This window comes from Phasianus colchicus, chromosome 1 (genome assembly GCF_987193195.1).
Source record: "Phasianus colchicus chromosome 1, bPhaCol1.hap1.1, whole genome shotgun sequence".
Classification (NCBI taxonomy): Eukaryota; Metazoa; Chordata; class Aves; order Galliformes; family Phasianidae; genus Phasianus; species Phasianus colchicus.
This window is the reverse complement of record NC_143436.1, coordinates 166,769,035-166,794,534: the sequence shown is the minus strand read 5'-3', so window position 1 is coordinate 166,794,534 and position 25,500 is coordinate 166,769,035. Positions and strand designations below refer to the sequence as shown.

The 25,500-nt window shown below is 40.5% G+C and overlaps 1 protein-coding gene across 1 annotated transcript; it reads left to right on the top strand.

The window, feature by feature from the left end:
* Positions 1–25,500, top strand: OLFM4 (olfactomedin 4). Its single transcript, XM_031615821.2, has 6 exons — positions 1–88; positions 2,163–2,237; positions 6,960–7,112; positions 13,055–13,267; positions 14,189–14,342; positions 23,592–25,500. Exons 1-6 carry the CDS (start codon positions 2–4, stop codon positions 24,383–24,385), a joined length of 1,476 nt encoding a protein of 491 aa, XP_031471681.2. The 5' UTR covers position 1; the 3' UTR covers positions 24,386–25,500.

Genomic DNA, 25,500 nt, shown 5'->3' with positions numbered 1-25,500 from the left:
GATGAAGAACACGCAGGTGGCTCTGCTGCTCCTTGTGTGTGTGCAGGGCACAGTCACACAGGCAACCACGATGGCAGCTACAGAAGTGGTAAGAAGGGATATCATCATCCAAGTTTTGTGCCTTTAGTTCTTCTCATGTCGTTTAGATTGGTGCAAAAATCTTTTCAGGTTGTTGGGAAGTTATTAGATAAATGTTGAGATCTTTGCATGGAGAAAGTTTAAAGTATTTCTCCATCCTCCTCTCGACTAATGTACAGGGACTGGGTAATAAATGTGAAAATGAGGCATGGGTTTAAAATCAGAGTCAAATTCTGCCTTTGGTTAGATGAGTGCAACTCCCATTGAGGATCTCAGTGGATATTAAATGCTCTGTATAGCTTCTAATTAATTAGCAAGGGCTTATAAGAGGAAAGGATACACATCTTTGATGTGGAAGGAGTTGGAAGGCGGGGGCTTTCCCAACTGCTTGATTGCTGTCATAATTGCTGTCCAGGCACATGAAAGCCATGCTGGGTGTTTTGCATGGAGTGTTCTCCCTCTTCCCCCTAAAACTGTATCTGGTTGTGCACGATAGAAGTTCAAGTCAAAGACATCAATCAGGAACAAGTAACAGGAAGGAGGGGAGAAGAGAAAACTTTGAAAATATGCAAAAAATGGAATTAGTGAGAGATTTGTTTTGATTTTCTATGGTCTCATTTTACTTAGAACTAGGCTTAAATTGTCATTAGAAAAAGTTTGCAAAATAGCTTTTAAGCATTCCCAAATGAAAGAAAACATTTAGTCTTAGCTTGACCCAAGAGGCTGCCTTTTACTATTTCTACAGTTAACATTAGGAATACTCCCACTTTGTCTCTCAGTGACTCTGATACGTCTGGTTTAGCCACCAACCTGGAATACCTAGTTACATTTTTTGAAGTTTCGAAGTGCTGTGAATGCAGGCAGTGGATGCAGCACCTCCTGGAATGTGCATTTACCTGCATAATGAACAGAGAGCTGCAAAAGTCAAGAAGGAGATTTAAATATATGTTGATAAACTGAGGATAGGAAACTTAAATAGGAGATATTTCTTCTCATTCTGCTTAGCTTAGAGCTGGTTCTGCATTTGTGTAATTTAATTGCTACTACCTACTCTCACACCATGCCTGAATGCACATATGGTTGTTCAAATGGATTGCTTTGATAAACTGTCCTACAAAAGTTTGTCCATGCTGTCCCCTTTGCTGTCCACTTGGAGTTCCCCATCATCCTCTGGCTCAGGAATGGGGGCTGGGATTTGGGAAATGCGGCAATACTGAGCAACAGGTGTCCTCCTGGGGGGAAGCCCATTTGTTGTTTTGTCTGTCACACCATTTGACATTGGGGGTATGTTGCTGCAATTCCCACCTTGTAACAGGTTTTGATGAGGCTCTCCTTTCAGCAGCAGTATGCTGCATCACCATGGCACACCATCCTCAGCACACTCCGTGTAGTCGTGGCAGACCTCCAGGGATGCACAATGCCACAGTGACAGCTGCTCTCCTTTCTGTGACAGGGAGGCACATATGTTCACATCTGAACATTAAAAGGGATGTATGTTGTTTTATTATATAAAAAACTCCCAGGTGGATCAGCTTCCCAGCTGAGAAACGTGGCAGCTCACCTCGTGCTCCTTCCCCATGGCTCGATGCTGTCCCTTCCACTGTGAGCAGAGTGGGACACGTGTCCCAGCTGTCACTGCTTGCAACCTGATGGCTTAGATTGAAGGGGCAGCAAGTCCTGCTTTGAGAGACTGGCCCCGCAATCTGGGCGGCCTGGAGCAGATGTCACTGCTGGAAGAACAGCAGTCTGTGAATTTAGGGTAGGGGGACACAGTGCTGTTGTTTTTGACTGCCACACAGATCTGCCAGATCTGTCTGTCAGGGCCCCAGCTCACACCTCTTGAGCAGGCTAAGCATCCCCTGCCTTCCTCTGTCCTCACATAGCCTGTCTTTTGAACAAGGTGTCTGAGAAGTGACAGTGTGCTCAGGGAAATGCTAGTTGTCAAGAGAAGCCAATTAATTTTATAGTTTCTGGGGATGGCTCCCATAGTAAAATCAAAGTGCTTTGTAGCTGTAGGATGGTGGAGAAGAGAAGGTGACAAATGCAGGAATTTGCACTGAAAGAGGCTTTCCTTTCCATTTTAGACTCCTCCTGTCAGCACACTTCAATATCTGACTCAGCTTAATGAGAAGACTACCAGCCAGCACACCTCCCCAAAGGTATGACCATTGCTAACTGTTCAATAAAGTCTGAAAAAGAGTATAACTAAGAAGTTTCCATGCATTTTTTAAATGCAGCATAGTCACTTGGAGGCTTAACCCTAATCCAGGTAAGTCAGGCTACCCAGATGTTGCAGTAAGAAATCAGACGAGGTTTAACAAAAGCAAGTGTAGAGTCTTATATCTGGGAAGGAATAACAGCATGTGCCAGTAGAAGTTGGGGGATGACCTGCTGGAGAGGAGCTCTGTGGAGACGGAACTGGGGGTCCTCGCGAATGACAGATTGGCCATGAGACAGCAGAGTGCCCTGGCGGCCAAGAAGGCCAATGGCATCCTGGGGTGCATTAAAAGGATCATGGCCAGCAGGTCAAGGGGGGTGATCTTCCCCTCTACTCTGTCCTGGTCAGGCCTCATCTTGAGTACTGTTTCCAGTTCTGGGCTCAGCATGCAAAAAAGACAAGGATCTCCTGGAATGAGTCCAGCAGAGAGCCATAAAGATTATAAAAGCCCTGGAGCATCTCCCCTGTGAGGAAAGGCTAAGCGAACTGGCTCAACCTTGAGAAAAGAAGACTCAGAGATTGTCTTAATAATGTTTATAAATATCTTAAGTGTGGGACACAAACGGACATGGCCAACCTCTTTTCAGTGGTCTGTGGGGACAGGACAAGGGGAAATGGCCATAAACTGGAGCATAAGAATATACAAAACAACTTCTTCATGGTGAGGGTGACAGAGTGCTGGAACAGGCTGCCCAGGGAGGCTGTGAATTCTCCTTCTCTGGAGACATTCAAGGCCCCCTGGACACCTACCTATGCAACCTGATGTAGGGAGCTTGCTTTGGCAAGGGAATTGGACTCGATGATCTCTGGAGGTTCCTTCCAACCCCTGCAATTCTGTGATTCTGTGATCTAGGATCTATGAAGAGATGAATTCCCAAAGTTGTCAGTGTTGTTGCCACGTCATTCTGTGCTTTGGTCACATCCAATGATTTGATACAGCCCTTACGACTACTGAATTGCATTCCAGACATGAAACAGTTGGAGCCACAGAGATCTGATGACAGATTTTCAAACAGTTTGGTGGTGATGACCTCCCTGGAGGAAGGGGAAGACTTCTGTTCAATTCTGTCTTCTTCATGCAAATGAGAGTAGGGCCTTGAAATAATATTCTGTCATCTCTAAAAGTGTCCTCTAGAGGCTGATGAGAGTGAGAAAATCTTGATTCTCCCTGTTCTACTTAGTTCAAATTTTACTCAACTATTTACTTGTAGGGGGACTTGAACATGATTTTTGAGAATTCTGGTACAGTGCTCAAGTCCAAGGTCTATGGATTTCAGAATCTCTTTGCCACCTTCTCATGCCACCCATGCTCAGTAATATGTTTGCTTTGGAGATGATTCTACAGGCTACAATTGCTCTGGGTGGTCCTGAAACCTAAGCATCAAGAACAGTGTTTACCCAAAGCACAGCTCTAGCTCAAGTCAAAGGCAGTAGGCAGCTTGACAGCAGGTTTTCATCACCCAGGCTAGCCCAGTGTAGGATGTATGGAGAAACCTCTTGAAAGAGAGTGTTAAATCTCCACCTCCAGCTGAGAGCTTAAAAAGTTAAGTGGAGTTAGGAGCGGGACCCCAAACCCATCCATCTCCTTATAGTACAGCTGAAATGGCTCCTGTCCTTGTCATATGGTTTCTGTGGATCACATTCTGTCTTAGGAAGAGCGAGAAGCTAATTCAGAATTGTGAATGCCACTGGGATGCAAAATAACTGGAAATGAAGCATTGAAATTGTTAGGCTGTTTTGGGGATGTAACTCTAATTTGCAGATTAGGTAACTGAATACATTTTCTGGTTTTCAGCAGATTGGGTACCTGTTGGCTCTTGGTATCTTTCTTAAATTGAAAGGATGTGGGGAAGAAACATTTCTCATAGCTTCAAATATGTATATGTAACAGCTTAATTTTACAGTGAAATGTTGCTGTCGAGTCCTTGCTGTAGGCTAGGACAGTTTGCTCTCATTTAAAGATTCAGCGTAAATTATTAAACTTTAAAAAACACACAAAGCCACCAAAAGTAACAGCTTGTCCTGTGCATCTTCCCATAGGATAAGGAAAGACATTTTTGCTATATGGTCATCATTTGACTGACATTATATCTTGATTGAAGCACTTGCTGACCCAAGAGGACTAAGAGGATCTTAACTAAAAAATGCTTCTTTTTCTCATCAATATCATAATCCTAAAGTTAGCAATGTCAATGGAAGAGAGGAAGTAGTTTTCCCTGCCTAGGCTGTCTTCTCCATTGGGAAAATTGTCTCTTGGCACGCATATAAATAGCACTGAGTGCAGAGAAGCTGTGCCTTCAAATCTAGGCTCTCTTTCAACACAAATATTAAAATAGAATGATTGTTTTTCCATAGGGAATTTGAATGCCCAAGTTGGAGGTTTTTCTGCAGGATCATTTCGGGTGATCATTTGAGTAAACTTATGAAGAGTTTATTTGACATATGGAATAAGCATTGTACCACTAGAAAAAAAGGGATGGCTCTATTAGGACTGTAGTTTAGTGAAATGTAAAACCTATATTTCACACATTTCTAGATATAGAAACACATGCATATGTGTAGTACATACTATGCTTTTCTATGTGTAGTATACTCTCTTCTAGCATATGCATGCATATATATTAAATATGTACACATATATATCTGTGTTATATAAGCAAAGGATGGAATACAAGACCTTCCACTCGACACTTAGCATGCCAGTGCACATGACAGTCCTACAGATACTCTGTAAGCCATACTTCTTTCTTTCTTTGTTCTTTTTCCCCTTCCTATTTATTCTCCCGTTATTGCTGAGCAATGTACCATCCTTATCATGCCTATGTAGAGGAATCAGAGATGCAAAAGTTCCCAAGTGACCTTCTTAAGACCAAAGGACTTAGGGACTTATTTTTCATACTAGTTTACATTCTGTTAGATGTATCTTTAAAGGTACTCAGAATCAGTTTGCAGTATGTTTTCAGTGTGATATTCAGAAGTGCTTTCGTAACCTATCTGGCAAGGAAATCAAGAGAAACGACGCGCTGGGACACTCTTGCATCCTACGAGATACTTCTTTGCTTCTTTTCATGTTAAATGTCTTCAGTAGTCTGGCCTGGAGTGAAGTTTTAAGGACCATGGTGCTTGAATAACACAGATAAAACATCTTTTCATGATTTCTTTCAAAATGAGGCACATGCTGTTTGTTATGGCTGCAGAAAGAGGTTGCCAGAAGTGTGAACTTGGATCATTCCTTCTTGCTGCTGCTCTATTCTTGGGCTTTGCTGCTGGCCATCACTGGGCTGGTTGGGTGGTGAGGAAGTTAATTGAAATCACTGTGAAAAAGTGAAAGAAGAAGTGCTGAAATTCTGTCTTTTGGTTAATAGTTTTGTTGTTTGCTTCTTTTGATTTTTAAGAGGGAGGGAGAATAAGAAAATAGATGAATAACACTGGTATTTCTGCAAGGCAAGAGGAGAGATTATAGAGAAAAGTATATTTGAAGAGCAAGCTTCTAGCTTTAAAATATGCAGCTGCACTGAAGTATGTGCCAGAATATTTTAAAGTAACAATAAATAAATTTATTAATACAGTTGTGATAGGTTTATGAACTGGCAAATGTTTTCTGTACAAACAAAACCCAAATATTTCACTGCCCCAAACATGCTCTGAATTCAACCCAGTGGAAATTATATGATTTGGCTATAAATTATGGCACAATCATGAATTGCCAGCCCTGACCTTTCCAAACACCATATCCATTGCTCCGGTGGTGATGCCCTGAGTGTGCAGACAGCCAGGACAAGGCAATTCATGCTAATGGTATGGGTCATAGTTTTGCAAGCTATCCATGGCTGAGGATGAGTTGGCTGTGATGTGTAGTGTGATGTTCAACACTGTAGGAAAAAAGGTATATTTACATTAGTTTGAGCCTGAATATTTAGTTCTTCGCCTTTCACTAGTAAATAATTAAATTCATGCCTGTTTGCTGGGGCTGGCTAAGAAATTTCAAACAAAGCATGTTTCTTTTCAAAACTTTCCCACTCACTGTTTTTCTATTTTGCTGCTTCCAGCTCTATGCATGGAAATAACTAGATGATTTGATTAATTCAATTCAGATAAACAGAGCAGTAAATGTAGGACATAAGTTACTAAGTTATTATTGTCTTGCTGTTGTGTGGTTTCTCACCTCCTGGTAAAATTCTTTCATTTTCTTAGGATAATTGTCCATAAGATTCATAGGATCATAGAATGGCTTGTGTTGGACCTCAGAGATCATCCAGTCTCAATTCTTTGACATGGGCATTGCCACCCAGCAGCTCAGGCTGCCCAGGTCCCCATAAAGACCTGACCTTGAGCACCTCCAGGGTTGGGGCACCCACAGCTTCTCTGGGTAACTTATTGCAGGCTGGGGAAGTAAGGACTATTATATGCTTCTGTTTTTCCGAAGATTACATTTTTACAGCAACATTTAACTTTTTTTCTGAAAGATTTGTAATGCTAAGCCAAAAATAAAATAAAATAAAATTACCAGATAATAGGAATTCCTTGGAATAGAAAGGTGAAAAAAAAAAAAAACTATCAGCAAAGTTGTTAATCCTATGATTGTCAGATTATTGCCAGGCATTAGCTATTGGTTCTAGAGAAGAATATTAACATTTTTTTCATTATTGCCTTGTTTTTGCAGCTCTTTGCCAACGTGACTGGCTCTCTGGATGACCATGGAAGTTGTCAGTGCTCTGTGTACTTGCCGGATACCACCTTTCCTGTGCAGAAGGCTGAGCAATTGCAAATGATAGCCACAACGCTCTTGCAGAAATTTGAGGCAGAGCTTTCTCAAGTAAGGTGTTCTTTTCTCGCAAATATAACAACTGTATCTGGGCTGAAAAATGGTTTCCCGTGAAAGAGTACAGCAGTCAGCACTTTTTGGTGACCTGCCTTTCAAACAGCAGGAAAGAGGGCTCTGTAAGGACAGGGAGAAGGTTGATTAAATCTCAAATCTCTGACACTGTAGCATGTCATACATTTGAATATCCTTAGTTTCTTTTCTACGCCTTTGCAGCTAAAGACGCATGGCATTTTAGGAAGGAGGGTTGTATTTTTACCTTTAGGCTCATTCTTATTGGTTTGTGATTGCTATGCAGAACTGGAGGAAGCCAAGCCTCCTGTTTCTTGTGTTATCATTTGTATCCAGCCAGCCAGATTACAAGAGGGAAATGAATAGAAGGAGGAGTAAGGTCAACACATCTCAGAGTGAGGAAGTGGGTGAATATTTGTCTCCTCACTCTTTTTGTTTTCATGGATTAAAAATCAATCCAACAAACAAAGTTCTATGTCAACATCTGAGGCTGTGGCAGGGAGAGTGGTGAATTATGTATTATTTTTAAAGACAAATACCTCTTCTGCTACTTTGGTGCTTGTCGCATGAAATCAATTTCTGAGGAATTCAGACAGACCTACACATGCTGCAGTGCAATGGGGGAAGCTGCCTGTGAGGGCAGAAGTAAGGCTTCGACTTTTGGTGGTGGATAAACATTCAGGATTCAGATGAGGTGTCCAGCAGAAAGTGTTTTCTTCAGGAACCGGGCATCTTAAGGAATGAAGTGTCCTTGAATTAATCAGCAGAAAAGGCACAGCATTAAATTATAAATTCTAACCATAAATATTCATAAACCTCTTCTGGTATAATCAGGAACAGATAAGAAATTAAGCATAAAACACCACAGCAACAGGCAGAGGATCCTATGGAAAGATCAGTTGAAATAACCAGATTTGAAAGAACTGAAGCTGATGATGAAGCACCTTCAGCTCTCAGTGGGGTTGTGGAGGGTAAGATGACAGAAGCCCCACTATTCCCAAGCACTGGAGTTACTTGTCCTCCTGCAGGAAGGAGGTGTTGCTCAGTTAATGATCCATGACAGTCACTGAGATTTTAGATCTTTGTACTGTTCCCATTGTGGTCACTGCCAGCATTTGAAACTAATTGCACTGGGAAAAGAGCAAGGCCATGATTCCCAAACAGAAACTTGGTGTGATTCTTCAAGGTGTTTTTGTACCACTTTTCCCAGTTGCTTGCCATGGTGGAACTGGCCTCTTACCAGTACTATCCTCAGAGCAGTGCATGTTCCATTTAGGATGAGTGGCATATCTGCCAACCTCACAGATCTGCAGTGCATTTCAATTGCTGCTTGATTTTTCTGTGTGGACAACCTCAGATGTCCATTGACACTACAGGGACTTCAGGCATCTTGCTCATAGGATGACACAGGTTACTATAGATACCTGAAATTAGATGTCTAAATTTGTATCTGAAACTCATCTTTCAAGTGAGGGCAAGCTGAATCCCTGCTGTGAACTTTAATGTCCAAGCTGCCAGCTGGTATAAACTGGTATAACTGTATTGTCTTTAGGTGCCCAGCAGTGTACTGCAGGGTAGATGCTGACCTTGGTTTTCAATTCTAGCTGCAGACAGTGACAATTCTTGACCTCACTCAGGCTTCACTGGATTTTATCCTGTCGAGACCAATCAGCCAAGCAGTGTTACAATGCATTTGGTTAGATGAAGTGTGACATACACTGCAGCGTGATACAGGCAAAGAGACACTTTGGGTCAGAAATAAAAACAAACATTGTATTTTGGCGTAATTGTATGTGTGCAAATTATATCAGTTATGATGTTGTTTTTCTGTGTTTTTGTTGTTGTTGTTTTTCTGCAGAAAGGAGAAATCTCCCAAGCACTGCCCTGTTGATAACTGAACTTAAGCAGTCTAAGATCTTGTTATGCATCAGTCTCTGTACACACAAACACTTCAGCTTCTTTCTTGTGAAGTCCCATATACTACTTTGGTTGTAATAATACTCACAGAAAGAAGAAAATAATGGAACAGTGAAAAGAAAGCCTTGTTCTCATTATTAACCATTATTAGAACAGAATATCCTGAACAAAATCCTGGGGAATCATTCTGCCATCTGCAATTCTGTTGGCAATTCAGATCCCAGTCTGTCTTTATAGCTCAACCTAGTCTCACCACAGTGGTGGTAATTTCTATTAAGTGCTTGCTTTTTGGACACTAGGAACCCATGCTTTATTCAGTCTTTTAAAACACTCTTTGAGGCTCGTGAGAGATTTTCCTGGGTAAGAGCTTCAGGATTGGGCCCTCTTAAGGATGCTTTCCATGTGCTACAAGTCCCAGATAAACAGCCTGATTGAATCGTTAACCTTTTGCCTGATTGTACACTAATTCAAAAAAGCAAGGGGGTCCTTTTATAGAAACAGCAGGCAGGGAAGCTTGCAGATAAAGAGATGCTCTCATGCGCCAAATGAGTGCAAACTGTAGGCTGAAAATACCAGACTAATTTTTCCTCTGTCACATCAACCTTTGCCAGCATAATTATGATTACAGAAGAAAATTAACCTTTCAAATCAAAGCGGGAATTGGCTGCTCCTCTCAATAAGAAAGGGGAGAGGACACCTCAGTAACAGGGATGGATCAGCACTTTATCCCAAGGAGAGAGAGTACTTTTCAGAACTTAACTCACAATGGTCATGACATCCCCACTTAACAAAGACAGGAGAAAAAAGCACTCCTACCCTCCATCAGGAAGAACTGTTTTCAAAATAGATCAACCTGGAGTGAAATTCTTCTTAGTGTCAACTTGCAGATTGCTTGCCAGCTGGGCTCGTTATGGGTTTGTGGAAGTCACAGCTGCCCGAAGCCCCAGGCCAAGTGGCTTTCTAGGACTCCTGGTTTGTCACTTCTTTCTCATCTACCCATGTTTACTTTTCTTTTCTTCTTTTGCATCTTCATCTTGCACTTCAGTTCCCTCTTCTGTAGTCTCCAAATGTATGCTGGAGAAGTGTCTGTTTGCATGCTGCAAAACCTGTTTTGATAAATACCAATTGCAGGTAAACGACACGGTGTATGAACACTGAAGATTTTTCCTGCCCTTTTCATTCTATGAGGGTGGAGGAACAAATGAACCTAGTTCTTTTTTTTTTCTTCTTCCCCTACATATACATCACATGGCTCTGTTTTCTTCCTATAAAGGACTATTTCAAGCTCTTTGCCCTCATTATGCCCTACTTAAGGCTTTTATGACAAGTGTGACAGCAGACAGAACCAGTTGTTGGTCTGTGTCCCTAAACATGGGCCATGCACAGAATTTCTGTGCCAGTCCAGCAAGAGACAACAGCCAGTCGCTAGCACACAGATACTGTAGGAGAGCAGGAATTACAAGCTGCTTGAATCTGTCTGCCAAGCAACAGAGCAACACCGTGTTCCTTTTTTTTTTCCAACTGATATTTCTCAGCTACAGAAATCCATGAGCCAGATCTGATCAGGCTGGAACGTCCACTCTGCATCACAGTGCTCGGTGTATGTTCTGGTTTTATCTGCAGAAACAGTATAGATCTATTAAAACATCACTGCTAAGAAAACTGCGTTTGTCTAATGATTAGCCAGGGGTCCTATGAGCTTAAATCCATTGAGATACTGGTGTGGCTGTACAGAGTACTGCAGAATGCTGGAGCTAGTTCAGGCTCAACTTACATGGACAGCTCTCAGCTATGCAGTATTGTGTTGGTGTCCTTGAAAGACCTGGATGGTTGTCTGGATGAAGAAAACTGCAAATTCACAGATTTCTCACTAATGAGTAGCTGTCATTAAATCCAAGGATCTGTTTCAGCTATTTGTAGACTGGTCTGCACAAAACAATCATAAAAATAATACTAATAATGTTGGTAATATTAATAGCAACAAAGTGTGGGACAAGCTAATAACCCTTTGGACTATTAGATGGACTATTAGACTAATAATAGTCTAATTATTAAACTAAAAACAGACTAGTTATAATTATAGACTAATAGTCCTAATAGACCAATAGGAACCAAATAGATTTCCAAATACCTCTACGATAGTTGTAGTTTCACATACCAGTGTAATTTAATTTTGTTCAGACAGGGACCAGCTGTATGTTCTTCAGAATGCAATCATATCTCTTTCTTTTTTGTTGTGCAAAATCTAGATGTACAGTTTAGACACTAACCTTTAAAGATATTTTCTCAAACTATTTTGGAGGATATCTTCCAATTCCAAAATGATTTCAGTGACCAGTAAAAGTGCAAGGTCCATATAGACTTTGGTTTTCCAAGAACATTGCCCAAATCTTCTCTCCTAACAGGTAACGATGACAACTCAAATAAGGCATCCCAGCTGCCCCCTTTTTTTTTTCTTTTCAGCCAGATATGAGGAACTAGGTCTTTCTGTGCTGTCATTTTTGATCCTTCATTGTAACAAATATCTAAGTTATTCTTTACCCAGGCTTAGCCTAAGAGATCTAGAGCATCCATCATGAGTCAGGGTGTTTCTGCTGCAGCTTGTTATGGCATGCCTGTTTATTTCAGATTTATAGTGCAGTTATGCTGATACTGAAAATTATACTTTTAAAAAAAGGGATCCTTGATGTTTATGGTTCTCCTTAAACCAGTTCTCTGGATATCTTCTGATCTTAAAAGATCCTTATTGTCCTTCATGAGCTCCCATACATATTTTTTAGACCACAAGAGATTCAGAAAAAATTACATGGACTTATTTGATGTGTATTTGCTGGTCTTCCAGTCTCAGAAGCTGAGAGAAACAGCAAATCGGTGGTCTTCACATCCTGACAGGATTTTGAAGGCTATTCCAGAAATGGTGGGGAAAAAAATTAAGATAATGCAAGAATGATTGACAGGATGGGGACTAAAAGTATTTCAATTGATGAAGATACAGTTACAGAAATTGACAAGGAGCTTATACTACAAATACCAGTTGAGGTATAAATACGGAGTTATTGGTACAATGAACTAATAATTACTCCTACTTAACTCTTGTGATATGATTATATTGGTTTAAAGGTAAAAAAAATAATGTGATTTCTATGAAGCATATGAGAGAGAAATTTCCTGAAGTGTTAAATTTAAAGGAACTTAAATTTTCATAGGAATGTTCCGAGTCTATATAATATTCTTACAGTATAAATTCTGCATTGGAATGCATGTGCTGTGACCTTTACCTCAGCAGATACATATGTGAAAACATATTCATCTGGACAACCGTTTAATGGTTCAAGGGCTGAAGAGGCTGCTATGTAAATCAATTTAGCTAAAGCCTGCAATAAAATTTCCACTTTCATTTAAATGCAATTTGATTTTTAACACTATGTTTAAACATTCCATACCCCCCAAAGATGAAACAAAAACCAATTCTAGAAACTTTTGGCACAATTCAAATGTAACACAGGTTAAAATCCTATTTGGATTTCGAGTTAATAAGAAGTAAATTTGAAAAACGTGGAAATCCTTTGTTGCACTTCTCAGCCTCCTTGGGTTGCTTTTGTGAGATAATGCACTTCAGCTTTCCTAATAAAAAAAAATGCCAATGTAGGTTGTTGGCATACTGAGGATAAAATTAGCTTACAGAGACAATATTGGCAAAGAATTAAAAAAAAAAAAAAAAGGAAGATTCTGAGTAGAATTCTGCCTTCAGTTATCCCCAGGCGTTCCTGAGGGGACTATGTGGAACTGCCAACAATAAATGAGGGTTAAGTTTTACATTTTTTATGTATGTGATGATCATTTTGTTTACGTAGTTTATGTGAAGAGTAAGTATATCAAGTATGTGTAAGTTATTTATGGGGTACTAAGAAATATGATAAATGTGTCAAACAGGCTTGTTTTCTTCGCTAACCTGGACCTGAATATGTACCTTTTTTTTCTTTTTTTTTTTCTCCCCTTTCTTTAAGGTTAAAGAGTATTCAAAAAGGATTGAACTATATCAACAGCAAATTCTTAATATAACCATCAGAGTGGAGCATATGGAACAGAGCAGCATATCTTACACAGAACTGGACTTCCAGTTACTGAAAGTGGAAATCAGTGACCTAGAAAGGCTGGTCACTCAGCTGAAATCCAGTGTTGTTGGGAGCAATGTCATCATCGATCAAATATATTTGGAGGTACTGCTAGAATCTCAATTAGCCAAAAGGGAGTCAATATACAGAATGTCTATACTCTCTTTAGTGTTTAGGTGCTAGAAATGTAGCCTATCTCTACTGCAGCCAGTGGTATTACTTCAGTATTTCATCAGAACAAATTAAAGAAATGCTTGACCTTAAATTTATTAATGCCTTTTTCCTTAATGCAGAGTACAGAAAAGCAAAAACTCCATCCAAACAAATGGAGTCCTCTATTTTTGCCAACTCTCTGCCTGGAAGAGATTTTTTTTGCACAGCATTAAGTACATGAACTTATTAAATTATTATAATAAATATGAATTTATTGACACCCATGCTTGAAAGCCTCTGTGCTTTAACTTAGATAATTAAAAAATTAGCTTCTGGTTGCTAGGGCAGTGACCCAATCAATATGAAATCAAGAAATGGGAAAGACTATCACCTTCCCAGAGGACTATAAATCACATTTTCAAAATTGTAATTAATCACTCACCTAGAGAGAATAATTGCTTCGTATGAAAATGAAATATCTTTAGTTTCTCCACTGTCCTCTAGATCAAGTAGGTGATTGAGAACATCACTTATCTTTGCAAATAAAATTTCAAGATACTTTTCAAGACAAGAGTAAGTACTTTTTCACATACAATAGTGTGCACTTGTCTAGGACTTACTAGGTCTAGGACCTACTTTTACGCTATGTATAAATTAACACTATTTTGCGTTATGTTTTGCACAGAGCTGAGTGTCAAAGCAGATAAAGCTGATCACATTACACTGCTGGAAATGTAAGGCTGGCAGAATATATTCCTTAAGAACTGTTTTACAGCATCTTCTGTGATGCGATGAAACCTGCCTACAAATATCTATAAAATAAAGTTGACAGGAATATAAAATTTTCTTTTTTGTCTTTCTTTTCCACCTTAGATCACAAATCTAACTATATTGGTAAATGAACTAGAATCAATGGACAAAAACAATATCCTTGCAATACGTCGACAAGTTGCATTTCTTCAGAATCAATTGAGAGAGTGCGAAGAGAGCAAAAACAAAACTACAGCACCTCCTTATTTCCCACCAGGTAAGCATTTGTCTTGTCATGAGGAGCAGTATAATACATGGATATTAGAAACAATTGTAATTATACTACCCAGTCTTGACAAATTGAGCAGGCAGCTACTAATCTTTCATCAATAGGTTCAAAATGAAAAAGAGGGCAGGAAACAAACTCTTGCAGACACATTAGTTGGTTTCAGCCGGAAAAAGTGTAAAATTCCTCTCATCTGGAGTGTGAAAAGCGAGTCCCTTCCCATAACTTCTACTTTTTTTTCCTTTTTTTTTTTTTTTTTTTTTAAATGTGGGAAACTGTGTTTTTTTCAGACCAGCTTTGATTTTTAATGGTTCCTGTGAAAGCGACCTATGTCATGTCATGGCAATTTTGTTTTAAAGTTGCTTGAGAATTTATGAGCAACAACTGATGTGCTAAAGCTGTTGGTATGCAAACTTGGAAAGGTAGATTTGCATGATTACTTTTGTTTCACAGGCAAAAAGCTCTACTTTTAAATTAAAAGGTCAAGAACCTTGAGGGGGGAATTCTGGCTTCAGGGAAATAAGTGGGAGTTTTCTTATTGATTTCTTCTCTCGTGTAACTGGTGATAGGACTAGAGGGAATGGTTTCAAGCTGCACCAGGGAAGATTCAGGCTAGATATTAGGAAATACTACTTCTCTGAAAGGGTGGTCAGGCACTGGAATGGGCTGCCCAGGGAGGTGGTGGAGTCACCAACCCTGGAGGTGTTCAAGGAACGTTTGGATGTTGTGTTGAGGGATATGGTTTAGCGAGAACCATTGGTGATAGGTGGATGGTTGGACTGGATGATCTTATAGGTCTTTTCCAACCTTAGTGATTCTGTGATTCTGTGATTTCAGCGGAAATAGGGCTTTACTCTTTATAAAGATAGGAAATATTGTGTTCTGGAGCTTATATGTGATTCCAAAAGCACAGTTCATAATAGAATTGTAGAATCATTATGGTTGGAAAAGACCACTGAGATCACCTAGCTCAACCATCAACCCAACATCTCCGTGCTTACTAATCATGTCCCTCAGTGCCAACTCCAGGAATGATCACTCTACTACCTCACTGGGCAGCCAATGCATTATCACTCTTTCTGAGAATAAGATTTTCCTAATATCTCACCTGAACCTCTCCTGGTACAACTCGAAGCCATTCCTTCTCATCCTAGAAAGCATAAACTGTTTTCACAGGTCGTGTGGTAATTATCTTATAACTGGAGTAGTTTTTGTCTTGGCCTATGCTCAGTTTGAAAAATAACACTGCAAGTGAATTGCAGTCTGAGGAACTCTGAGTCGATGATATGCTGGAGCAAACTGCTTGGGAACCACAAGCTGAGGTGTCAAACTTTCCACTTGCTAACAGATGGTAGGATTTACCAGGCTGCATTGATCCCCTGAGTATTTTATATGCAAGGGATTCCTTTTGACAGAGTATTGTAAAAGAGTAAGCACTCTATTATACACAATATCTGGAGGAAGAATCCTGCTTTTTCACATAAACTGACTAGCAATCAGTGAGATTAAATGCAAAGGAACTCATAAAAAAAATGAGGTGTGCACGGATTTGCACCCACAGCATTTACCTCTCATCACATTTGGGTCAGCAAGTTCAGGTGTCTTGTTGAAAAGGTGAGAATGTGGGACTAGTAGAAATATAAGCTTTCCATGGGTTAGCAGCATCCCTACTGTGAACTCCTCAGGGCTTTATGGTGGTGCAGGCAGCTGCTGTGCTTCCCTGGCAGGATGCACAAGCATCACCTTGTCTGGGGATCAGGCAGGAGAAAAAGCTGAAATAAAAATCTGCACAGCAAAATTTCAAGGCCCCTCTGCTGCTCAGCAAAGGCTTAGAATGCTACAATAGGAAAAAAAAAAAAAAAAAAAAAAAAGCAACAATGTTTTAAAAGTATTTGAAGGACGTCTCATTGATTTATTGTGAGTGACGGTGTGTGGAAAGAAACAGCTTCTTTATCTTCAAGCCTACAGCAAACCTTTGTTTCGGTGGGAAAGTAGCGAGCTCTGGAATAAGAAAGCTGTGTCCTTCCATGAATGATAGAGGCAGGAGCTGCTTTTAAGCCTGTGTAGCTGACGTGAGTGTCTGTGGAGCTTTCACAGAGTAGAAGAGGGAGGTCTGCACTTCACAGTGCAGCTCTGTGCACGGATAGGCAGGTCATGTGCAGAACAGGTCAATAGCGCTGGGGTGGAATAAATGTAACTGTATAGAGTGACTGCACTTATAGGGACATGGCTTAGTGGGCATGGTGATAGACTGATGGTTGGACCAGATGATCTTGGAGGTCTTCTGTGATTCTACAATTCTGTGACTATAGTGGAATTAATTAGTACTGCTTCTCAGGACATGGTGATGAGATGGATAGAGTTTATCTGGGACCAAATTGGTATTGCTTTAGCATTTTCTTATTCCTAACTAGTGTGCCAGATGTCTCACCTTTGCATAAAGAACAAAATTATCTAGATGGTCTAATCCCCAGGTGGTATGAATGATAGAATCATTAAGACTGGAAAAGACCACTAAGGTCATCTAATTCAACTGCCAGCCCATCACCACCATGCCCACTATGTTCCTTGGTGCCATATTTCCACCAGGGAAGAAGACCACCAGGGATGGTGACTCCACCACCTTTCTGGTCAGCCTATTCCAATCCTCACCATTCTTTCTGAGAAGAAACCTTTCATAATACCCTTCTTGTCCTATCACTAGAACTTCGATAGCTTTGGTGACTTATTGTGAACTATCACCACTGGCATCATCTAAGGATGTCCTTTGGTGTCATTTGTGAGTTCTTCTCTTGCCTCCAGCAACAGGAAACTCAGAAGGCTTGGAAGATATCTGTGGGTTGAGGGCTGTCTCTGAGCAGATCACTGGAGGCGTTTAAGGCCCAGTTAGATGGAGCCTTTGGCAGCCTGTTGGGTTGCAACCCTGCTCACAGCAAGGTGGTTGGAGCTCAGTGATCTTTAATGTCACTTCCAATCTAAGCCATTCTACGATTCTATGATTCCAAGGCTGGCAGAATGGACTAGCAGACACATTGTTGGAGGGCTGGCAATTCTTCTAACCACTGGAGTTGCCAGCTGTACAGATAACATGAGTGTTGTGTGGAATCACAACGCTACTAATCCATGCAGGACTGGAATATCTTGACACTATGTGCCTAATGGGGAGCAAATATTCTCTGGGCAGAGACTTTGTAGAGCAATTTTATGTAGTGCAGACTGTATATGGAAACAAGTGGTTGTAGAACAGCATTATTGCTTGGGGAAATGGAGTAAGTATGTGAGAGAGCTGCATTTTCTGGATGGTCACTTTGAAGGCTTTGCATGGATGCTCACACCTAGTGCTTTAAAGCTCTCCAGCACTCATTTGAGCATTTGAACAAAATTTCCATACGTTTTCTCTGCAAGCCTGAATGCCTTGAATTCCTGCCAAACCACTTGGCCTTGCCCTGCTTTTAGTTCATATTATATTTATAATGTTTGTATTAAACTGACTCTTTGTCCTGTTTTCAGACTGCATTTTCTTTCCTCCTTCTTCCTTTCTCCTGCATATTTTGGGTAGGCAATATGAACCAGAGAGAGCTTGGATAATCCCCAAGCTGTCTAAGACTATGAGTCTAAAGGCAAGTTTAATTAAAGCTTCTTGCTTCTCAGTGCTGTACAACACAGCCCCTCTGACTCTGTCCCCTAAGGCTTTTGCTGCCTTATTTCCAGAGTGAGCAGCCTCTCTTTCTCAAATAATGTATCTGAGGGAAATCTCTGGTATTTGTTTGCCCCATCTTCCAACTGGAGATGTGGGTATCTGAAATTGAATCAGTAAATACATAGTTACTCATCCTCATCATCATCACTAACTTTCTTATCTGCAGCAGGGCACAACTTCTCTCTCTTCACCAGTCCAGTGGGAAGAAATATTTATCCATTTGTTTTTCCTTTGTGCTGATTTCATCTGGCTGTGTCAGGACAAATATAGAAAGGAAAGGACCCCATGATGGTTCTTTGAGGATTCTGCAGCAGATTTTTTGTCACATCTCACTGAAATGATCTGAGAGAGGCAACAGGGAGAAGTGAGTCAAACAAAACTCAAAGGAAAAAAAAAAAAAAAAGAAAAGAAAAAAAAAAAGAGTAAAGCATTTTCCCCAGCTTTTGAAATATTAAGAAATATTAAGAAATTAAGAATTTCTGGTTACTGGTGAATAGTTCTCAGGAGGAGGAAGACTTAATGTAGCCTAATCCTGAAACTCAGGCATTCATATCAGAGTTTTAGAACAAATACATTTTTGCCTTAAATTTTACGTCCTGCACAATCTCAAGACACCTGTTTTTTGGGAGGTGTCTTGGGCTGTGAAACAAGTATGTCTATACAGAAAGAGATGCCACCAGGTACCTGAAGGGAAATGGCCCATGCCTTCTTTCCAGGACTGGCTGAATTGCCTCTGGCAACACACTCATGCCTCTGCTGACCATAGAGGGTGCTGAATTATTAGCTGCCTGAAGGCAGGTCAGACGAGTTTGAGCCCTCCAGTCCATCCCCTTTTAGGTGCTGTAAACTTATGCCTACTCTGACTGCAGCTGAGCCCATGCCCAGTGATGCTGGTGAAAGACTGAGGGGTCTCTGGGTTTTCATGTTGCTGAGACATAAATGGCAAAGTTAAGTTTTTCTCTGTGCAGCTCTGCCTCCTGTGTCTCCAGCCATAGTAACAGCTGGTAACAGCTCACACATCTGGATACAGTGGGTCATCTGCTGGGAGAGGAGGATGCACATCTGATGCATGGGAGCACATATGAGAATGGAGCACCAGCCTGCTGATGGTCTCTGTTCCCCTAATGGGAGCTCCTGTAAATGTGGGTTTCACGTGTATGGTCCGTTCTCTTCTGCAATTACATGCAGCTACTTGCTTGGAGAAACAAGACCCAACAGCATGTTTTGTGCATGCTCAGTTCTGCAGCCCATCAGCCAGGGAAGTCAGGTTCTTTTCAGTTGTGATTTCTGAATGACAGCTCCTTTTCTGATGAATCAGAAGGATTAGTAAGCAGTTGAGCTGAAATATTGGTTCTTTATGCAGGCAGCAGAAGGTACCTTTGTGTATGTACATGTGTTAGCCCTTCTCTCCTCTATTTGCTACACAGGCATGAAACAAGGGAAGGTGAAAATACCAGGACTTAATTTATCAATAGCCTAAAACAGCCCAAAAAGGAGTTAAAGACATGAAAGTTTGCATAATGCATATGAGTTTATTTCAAGTACCTTCTAATATTTACAAAATTACGTGACACTTTGTTTCCTTTGTGCATTTTTTCCCCACAAGATCCAGACAGGGAGGTAGGGTTAGGCTGAATAAACAGCAGTGAGTTCTTCTGAACCCATGCAGAAGACAAATCACCCCCTGACTATCACTGAGTTTTCTGGTTAAAAAAAAAAAAAAAAAAAAAAATCTGCGAGAGGTTTCAAGGAAATCAAAATCAAGCACATTCTGTATAGAAACCTCAGACAATTTTTGATGTCATTAAAACGGAACATGCTTCTAACTTTATTTTAATAATTCATTGTTTCATAAATAAAAACCAAACAAGTGTTCAGCAGAGAGATCTCTTTAAGGGAAGAAATAATAATTTATTATTTCTTTTGTAAAAAAAGGTCTCTCTGCTGAACACACGTTTGTTTTTTATTTATGAAACAATGTATGAATTATTAAAATAAATCTGGAATAGTGTTCTGCTTAATGACATGAAAAATTATTTGAGGTCGCATATAGATGAGCTTAGAAGTGCTTCGCTACCTGCAAGCTTTGGTGCTCTGTTTTTTTAAACAAATCACGAGATTTGGAGCATTTAATAACCATTTAATTCTGAGATACGTTTATTGTGATTTAATCACTGTAATATATTCAATATGTCACCAGCTTAAAGAAGCCCTCATGCCGGAGGTAACAATACATAATAGACATATAAGAAAAACACAGTTCAAATTGATTCATGGAGTTGGCAGGCTGCAAGCCATTTTGCACTCTCTGCTTCAGCTTTCTCCCATTGCATGAGCTGAGGTATAAGCACCTCCAAACATGAGTGTTTGTGCCAAGTGCTGAGGCACTGTCACTAGCCGTGCTATGTGCCATTTCTAGAGATGCAGCCTGGCTGGCCACACAGCAGTGCCTTCCTGGTGTTCTATATTTGGAAAAGAGCTATCTGCTCCAGGGGCTCATCCTTTGTGAAGCACTTAAGTGCATGTACTCATCTTTTCAGAGCCAGGAATGATTAGCCGTGATTCTTGGGGGCATGGAATAATAGAATCATAGAATGGCTTGGTTTGGAAGGGACCTCAAGGATCACCAAGCTCCAATCCCCCTGCTGCAGGCAGGGCCACCAACCTCCACATTTAATACTAGACCAGGCTGTCCAGGGCCCCATCTAACCAGGGAAGGGGCATCCACAACCTCTCTGGGCAGCCTGTTCCAGCACCTCGCCACTCTCTCTGTAAAGAACTTCCCCCTGACATCAAAACTAAATCTTCCCTCCCTCAACTTAAAACCATTTCCCCTTGTCCTGCAGTTATCTACCCTTTCAAAGAATTGATTCCTCTCCTGTTTATAGGCTCCCTTTAGGTACTGAAAGGCTGCAGTGAGGTCACCCTGCAGCCTTCTCTTCTTCAGGCTGAACAAGTCCAGCTCTCTCAGCCTGTAAAGTAAAAATGTCAAGTGACTGGAAGGAGGGAAGGGGTGTTCAACCAAGACCATCACATATTCCAGCTGAGAGTATCTCAGGACTTAAAATTGGCTGGGGTACGACATGAGTTTGTTTGCAACATCTGTTACCCTCTCTGCCGTAAGCTAGGCACTCAGTCATCCAGGATTACTCTAGGGTTCAGTGCTGACCCCAGGGGAATTGCCATTGTGGTGTGGGGCATTATCACTGCACAGTGATTTATATTTAACACAAAGATGCTTCCCACCTTCCTCACAGACTGAGTGAATGCTAAACGTGAATCACATGTCCACCCAAGTCATGAGCACAAGTGCACACATGACTGTGAGGGGTGAAGGTGTTATGTAGTGGAAAGAGGTAAATGCTACATTTTGAGAAAGGAGAGAATGGAGAATTGAGAATGGAGAGCTTCACTGCTCAAATAGACTTTCCACACTGACACAACTGTTACGCACTTGCCTGGATAATCAGACTACAAGTGTCCTTGTTCCAGAAGAAGGGCACCTTCTCCTACCTCTCAAAAAGATCTTTTGGCATTTGCAATGGTTCACTTTTCACAAAATATCTTGTTTCCAAGTGTTTTTTGAAGGTATGTATCTTAGGTGGACTCTCTCCACATTTCTATCTGTGGAGTAAGACTAGGATGTCTTTGAATGCAAGATACCACATAGGCTTTTCCTGTCAGTTTTCAACTTATTTTCATAATTATACTCTACCCTTTGGTAGGAATGGTCAGCTTTGATGGCAGAAGATAAATTTTGCTCTGTTGTTTCTCTGTCTTTTTTTTTCTTTTTTTTCTTTTTTTTCTTTTTTTCTCTGAGACATAGGTTGTGGAATAACCTGTGGAATAATGTGGAATAAATATATACTAGATGTTCCCTCATAAGACTGCATTTATAACCAGCAGCTCTTTTCATTCAGGTGATAAGCAATTATGACACGGTACCCAGAGAAATTCTTAAAAAAACCCAAAAGATTAGTTTGACTTTAGTTATTGACACCAGAGTTGGTGGTAAATGAAGTTCCTGTGCTGTGAGGCATTCTGAGCACCAAACAGTTGTGCCATTAATTGTTGGTTAATTGAAACATGAAGCTTGAGCCTATTCTAGTGATAGATATTCCATCTTTAAGGAAAAAGGCTGAGCACCTCATTGAATTGGAAAACCTCAGAGAATCATAGAAGCATAGAATTACTGAGGTTGGAAAAGTCATCCAAGATCATTCAGTCCAACTGTCCACCTACCACCGATATTTCCCAGCTAAACCACGTCCCTTCATACAACATCTAAATGGTTCTTGAAGGCCTCTGAGTACTATTAAGCCTGTGAACTAGTTTCAGTCACTTGACATTTCTAATTCCACTCCCACAGGTGGAATACCTTTATGAAGAAAAGTGTGGAACCCTTTTGTGGCAGTTGTATAGAATGCTAATATTTACACTTGAAAAATTCTGCTGGCTTTGCCAGTGGCAGCTTTGGGCTTAGCAAAGGTGCATAAACATTTCTGAATGGAGAATTTTTTCTACCAGTGGCTGATGATGCTGAGAGTTTATCAGGAAAACAGAATGTCATTGATATTCATTAAAAATAAAGTATTTATTGTAGATACATTTGGACATTTGTTTACAAATGCTGTTCATCTTCATTGAATATTCCAATTTGTGGTTTGTTCCTAGTAAATGTGAAATAAATTCTATTCATCCCAAAAGCATGCATGTTCTTTAGGAGCAAAAAAGTAGAATTTTGGATGGCAGAATGAAAAAAAATATTTCCATGTTCCTGGAGATGGCTTCATAGTTGATGCATGGAAAATAATACTGTTCTGGTACATAGAATCATTTCTTGAAGTTAGACTCTCTTTAGAGTTGCTTCATATGAAATCTAGGAGTGACGTCTATATACATTTCCTAGGCTGTAACTGACACTGTCTACAAATTTATTTGAGGGCCTGAGGTAGAAGGCACCATGTGACTGTGATGCACTGTTTCATAATTGTGATTCTGACAGTAGAATGCTAAATCTGAAATGGTGCCTTGGAATTACTACTGCTGCTTATCCTTCCTACCCCTCCTCAACAAAATACACAGAAATTAGATGCTCCTCTTTCCCATCTCACACAGTCTCCATTCTGAATTAGAAAATAGCCTAAAATGCTTCTGAAATTGTATTTACCAGGGGATTTCCAAGTGCACCACACATCAAACCTGTCCCCTGTCTGAAATGGTGCAGCAAGAACTTAATTTCTGCAAATTAATCCTAGTTGAGGATGAATGTTCCCTGTCTTTTTTTTTTTTTTATTTCCCCTCACAGTATTCATAGTAATTATGTGTACTCCATTTTTTTTTTTTTTTAATCAACTTTCTAAGTCAGCTTGAAACACTCCTTGGTCCAAAAGGAGCTCTTTTACACATGAAATTATGTATTTTTGTCTGTGCTCTGCCACAGAGCTATCCCTAGTAAGCACACTGTAGAGACTATGCTATGCAAAACCTCTCTCTTAATGATGACATTTGGAAAACCTGATTTTTCTCTTCCATTGCAGGTAGCTGCATTCACCGTGGACTGCTGAATGTTAGCCAGCCCTATGTTGTAAAACTGAACTGGAAAGGATTTTCCTACAAATATGGTTCCTGGGGTAGAGATTATTCTCCTTCCAACCCCGAGAAAGAAACCTATTGGGTTGTACCACTGGACACGGGTGGGAGATATTTTGAATATTTTAGAATTTATGGTTCCTTTGATGATTTGCTGCTGTTTAAACCAAAGTATGAAAGAAGACTAACCTATGGGGAAGGAAGTGGTGTTGCTCTTTACAATAATTTTTTCTACTACCATGTTTATTCTTCATCAGATATAGCCAAATATGATATAAATACAAACACTGTGGTTTTGCGTAAGGCCCTTCCCTCTGCTGCTGTTAGTAACCGTTTCTCATACGCGGGTGTATCGTGGCAAGACATAGATTTTGCTGTGGATGAAAGTGGGCTGTGGGTAATATATTCAACAGAAAATAGCATGGGCAACATTGTGATTAGCAAACTCAATGAGACCACACTTGATGTGCTAAATACTTGGCAGACAAGACAGTACAAGCCATCTGTTTCCAATGCTTTCATGTTATGTGGCATTCTGTATGCCACAAGAACACTGAGCACTAGGAAAGAGGAAATCTTCTACATGTATGACACAAGTACTGGCGAAGAAGGTCGTGTGAGTATCATCATGGATAAAAAATTAGACAGAATCCAGAGTCTTTCTTATAACCCCACAGATCAGAGACTATATGTTTACAATGATGGTTACCTTCTAAGATATGATATGACCTTTCAGCCTTAGTATCTCAGTGACACAAGTATTACGTGTAATGGCAGCAGTGAAATAAGAGATCTGATATGCCTTTAGACAATGCTATCAACACTACAGGTTTTGTCTAGTCTGAGGTACTGTGTTTCTGGGTGTTACATATATTGCTTTGATTACTCTCGTTTAAAGAATTGACCACCCTGATCAGTTGTATTAGTGGCATCATGCTTGGCAGTACTGGGCTTTGATTGGTGTTTATTGGTGCTTGGTGCTTTGCAATTGTCCTGCCTCTGAGGGCAGATATACAGTGTAGATTTAGTGCATTTTGGTCATGGAAATTGATGGGCATAGGATATTTGCTGAAGAAGCTGGGCTCAAGGCTTCAGGAGAGGGAGTAGAGATACACTTTGCTGTTCAAAGCCATACTGTGGGTAAGGAAGAGAAGGCACTGGGACTGAGACAGTGCAGAGCTCACTGTCCATGACAGAGCTGATGCAGTGGGGCAGCTGCCATGCCTGTGGCTGCCTCCCATCACCTCAGCCCCCTCCCAAGCTGCCAGAGCACCAAGCAGGCTTCCTGGAGGGACTGTAGGGCCAAAATTGCAGCACTGCTTTTGCTGTCCTCTCTTCCCCATTTGTTGCCCTTAGCAACTCCTTGTGCAGAAGTCTGGGCTTGGGGATGATCTTACTGCAGTCTAGCCATGTTTTGTGGTCACTGTGGCTCCACTTTCCTGGCAGTGCAAGAAACACACTTTTCCTTTCCTTTATGCCCTTGTAAGCTGTTTCAAATCCTTCTGTTGACTTTATTGGCCACAGCCCAATTATATATATATATCATGCATTGCCATGGAATGACAGGAGTGTTATTTAATGTGCCTCTCTTCAGCAGTTTTGCCATTCTGCAATTGGATTTCTGAGAGCGTTGTTACTGTAAGATCCAATTCATTCCCTGTGTAATTCTGTCTTACAGCAAAGCACTGGTCTTGTGGAAAACAGAAGTCTGGTCAAACTAGTTGGATATGTGTTTGTTATATGTGGCTGGTGTGTAATGGTTTTTGAATGTGTGTACTGTATCAATGTCTTACCTTCATCATGTCAGAAAACAAGGTGAAATACTGAAATTCAGAAGTCTATGATGAAGAAAGCAGT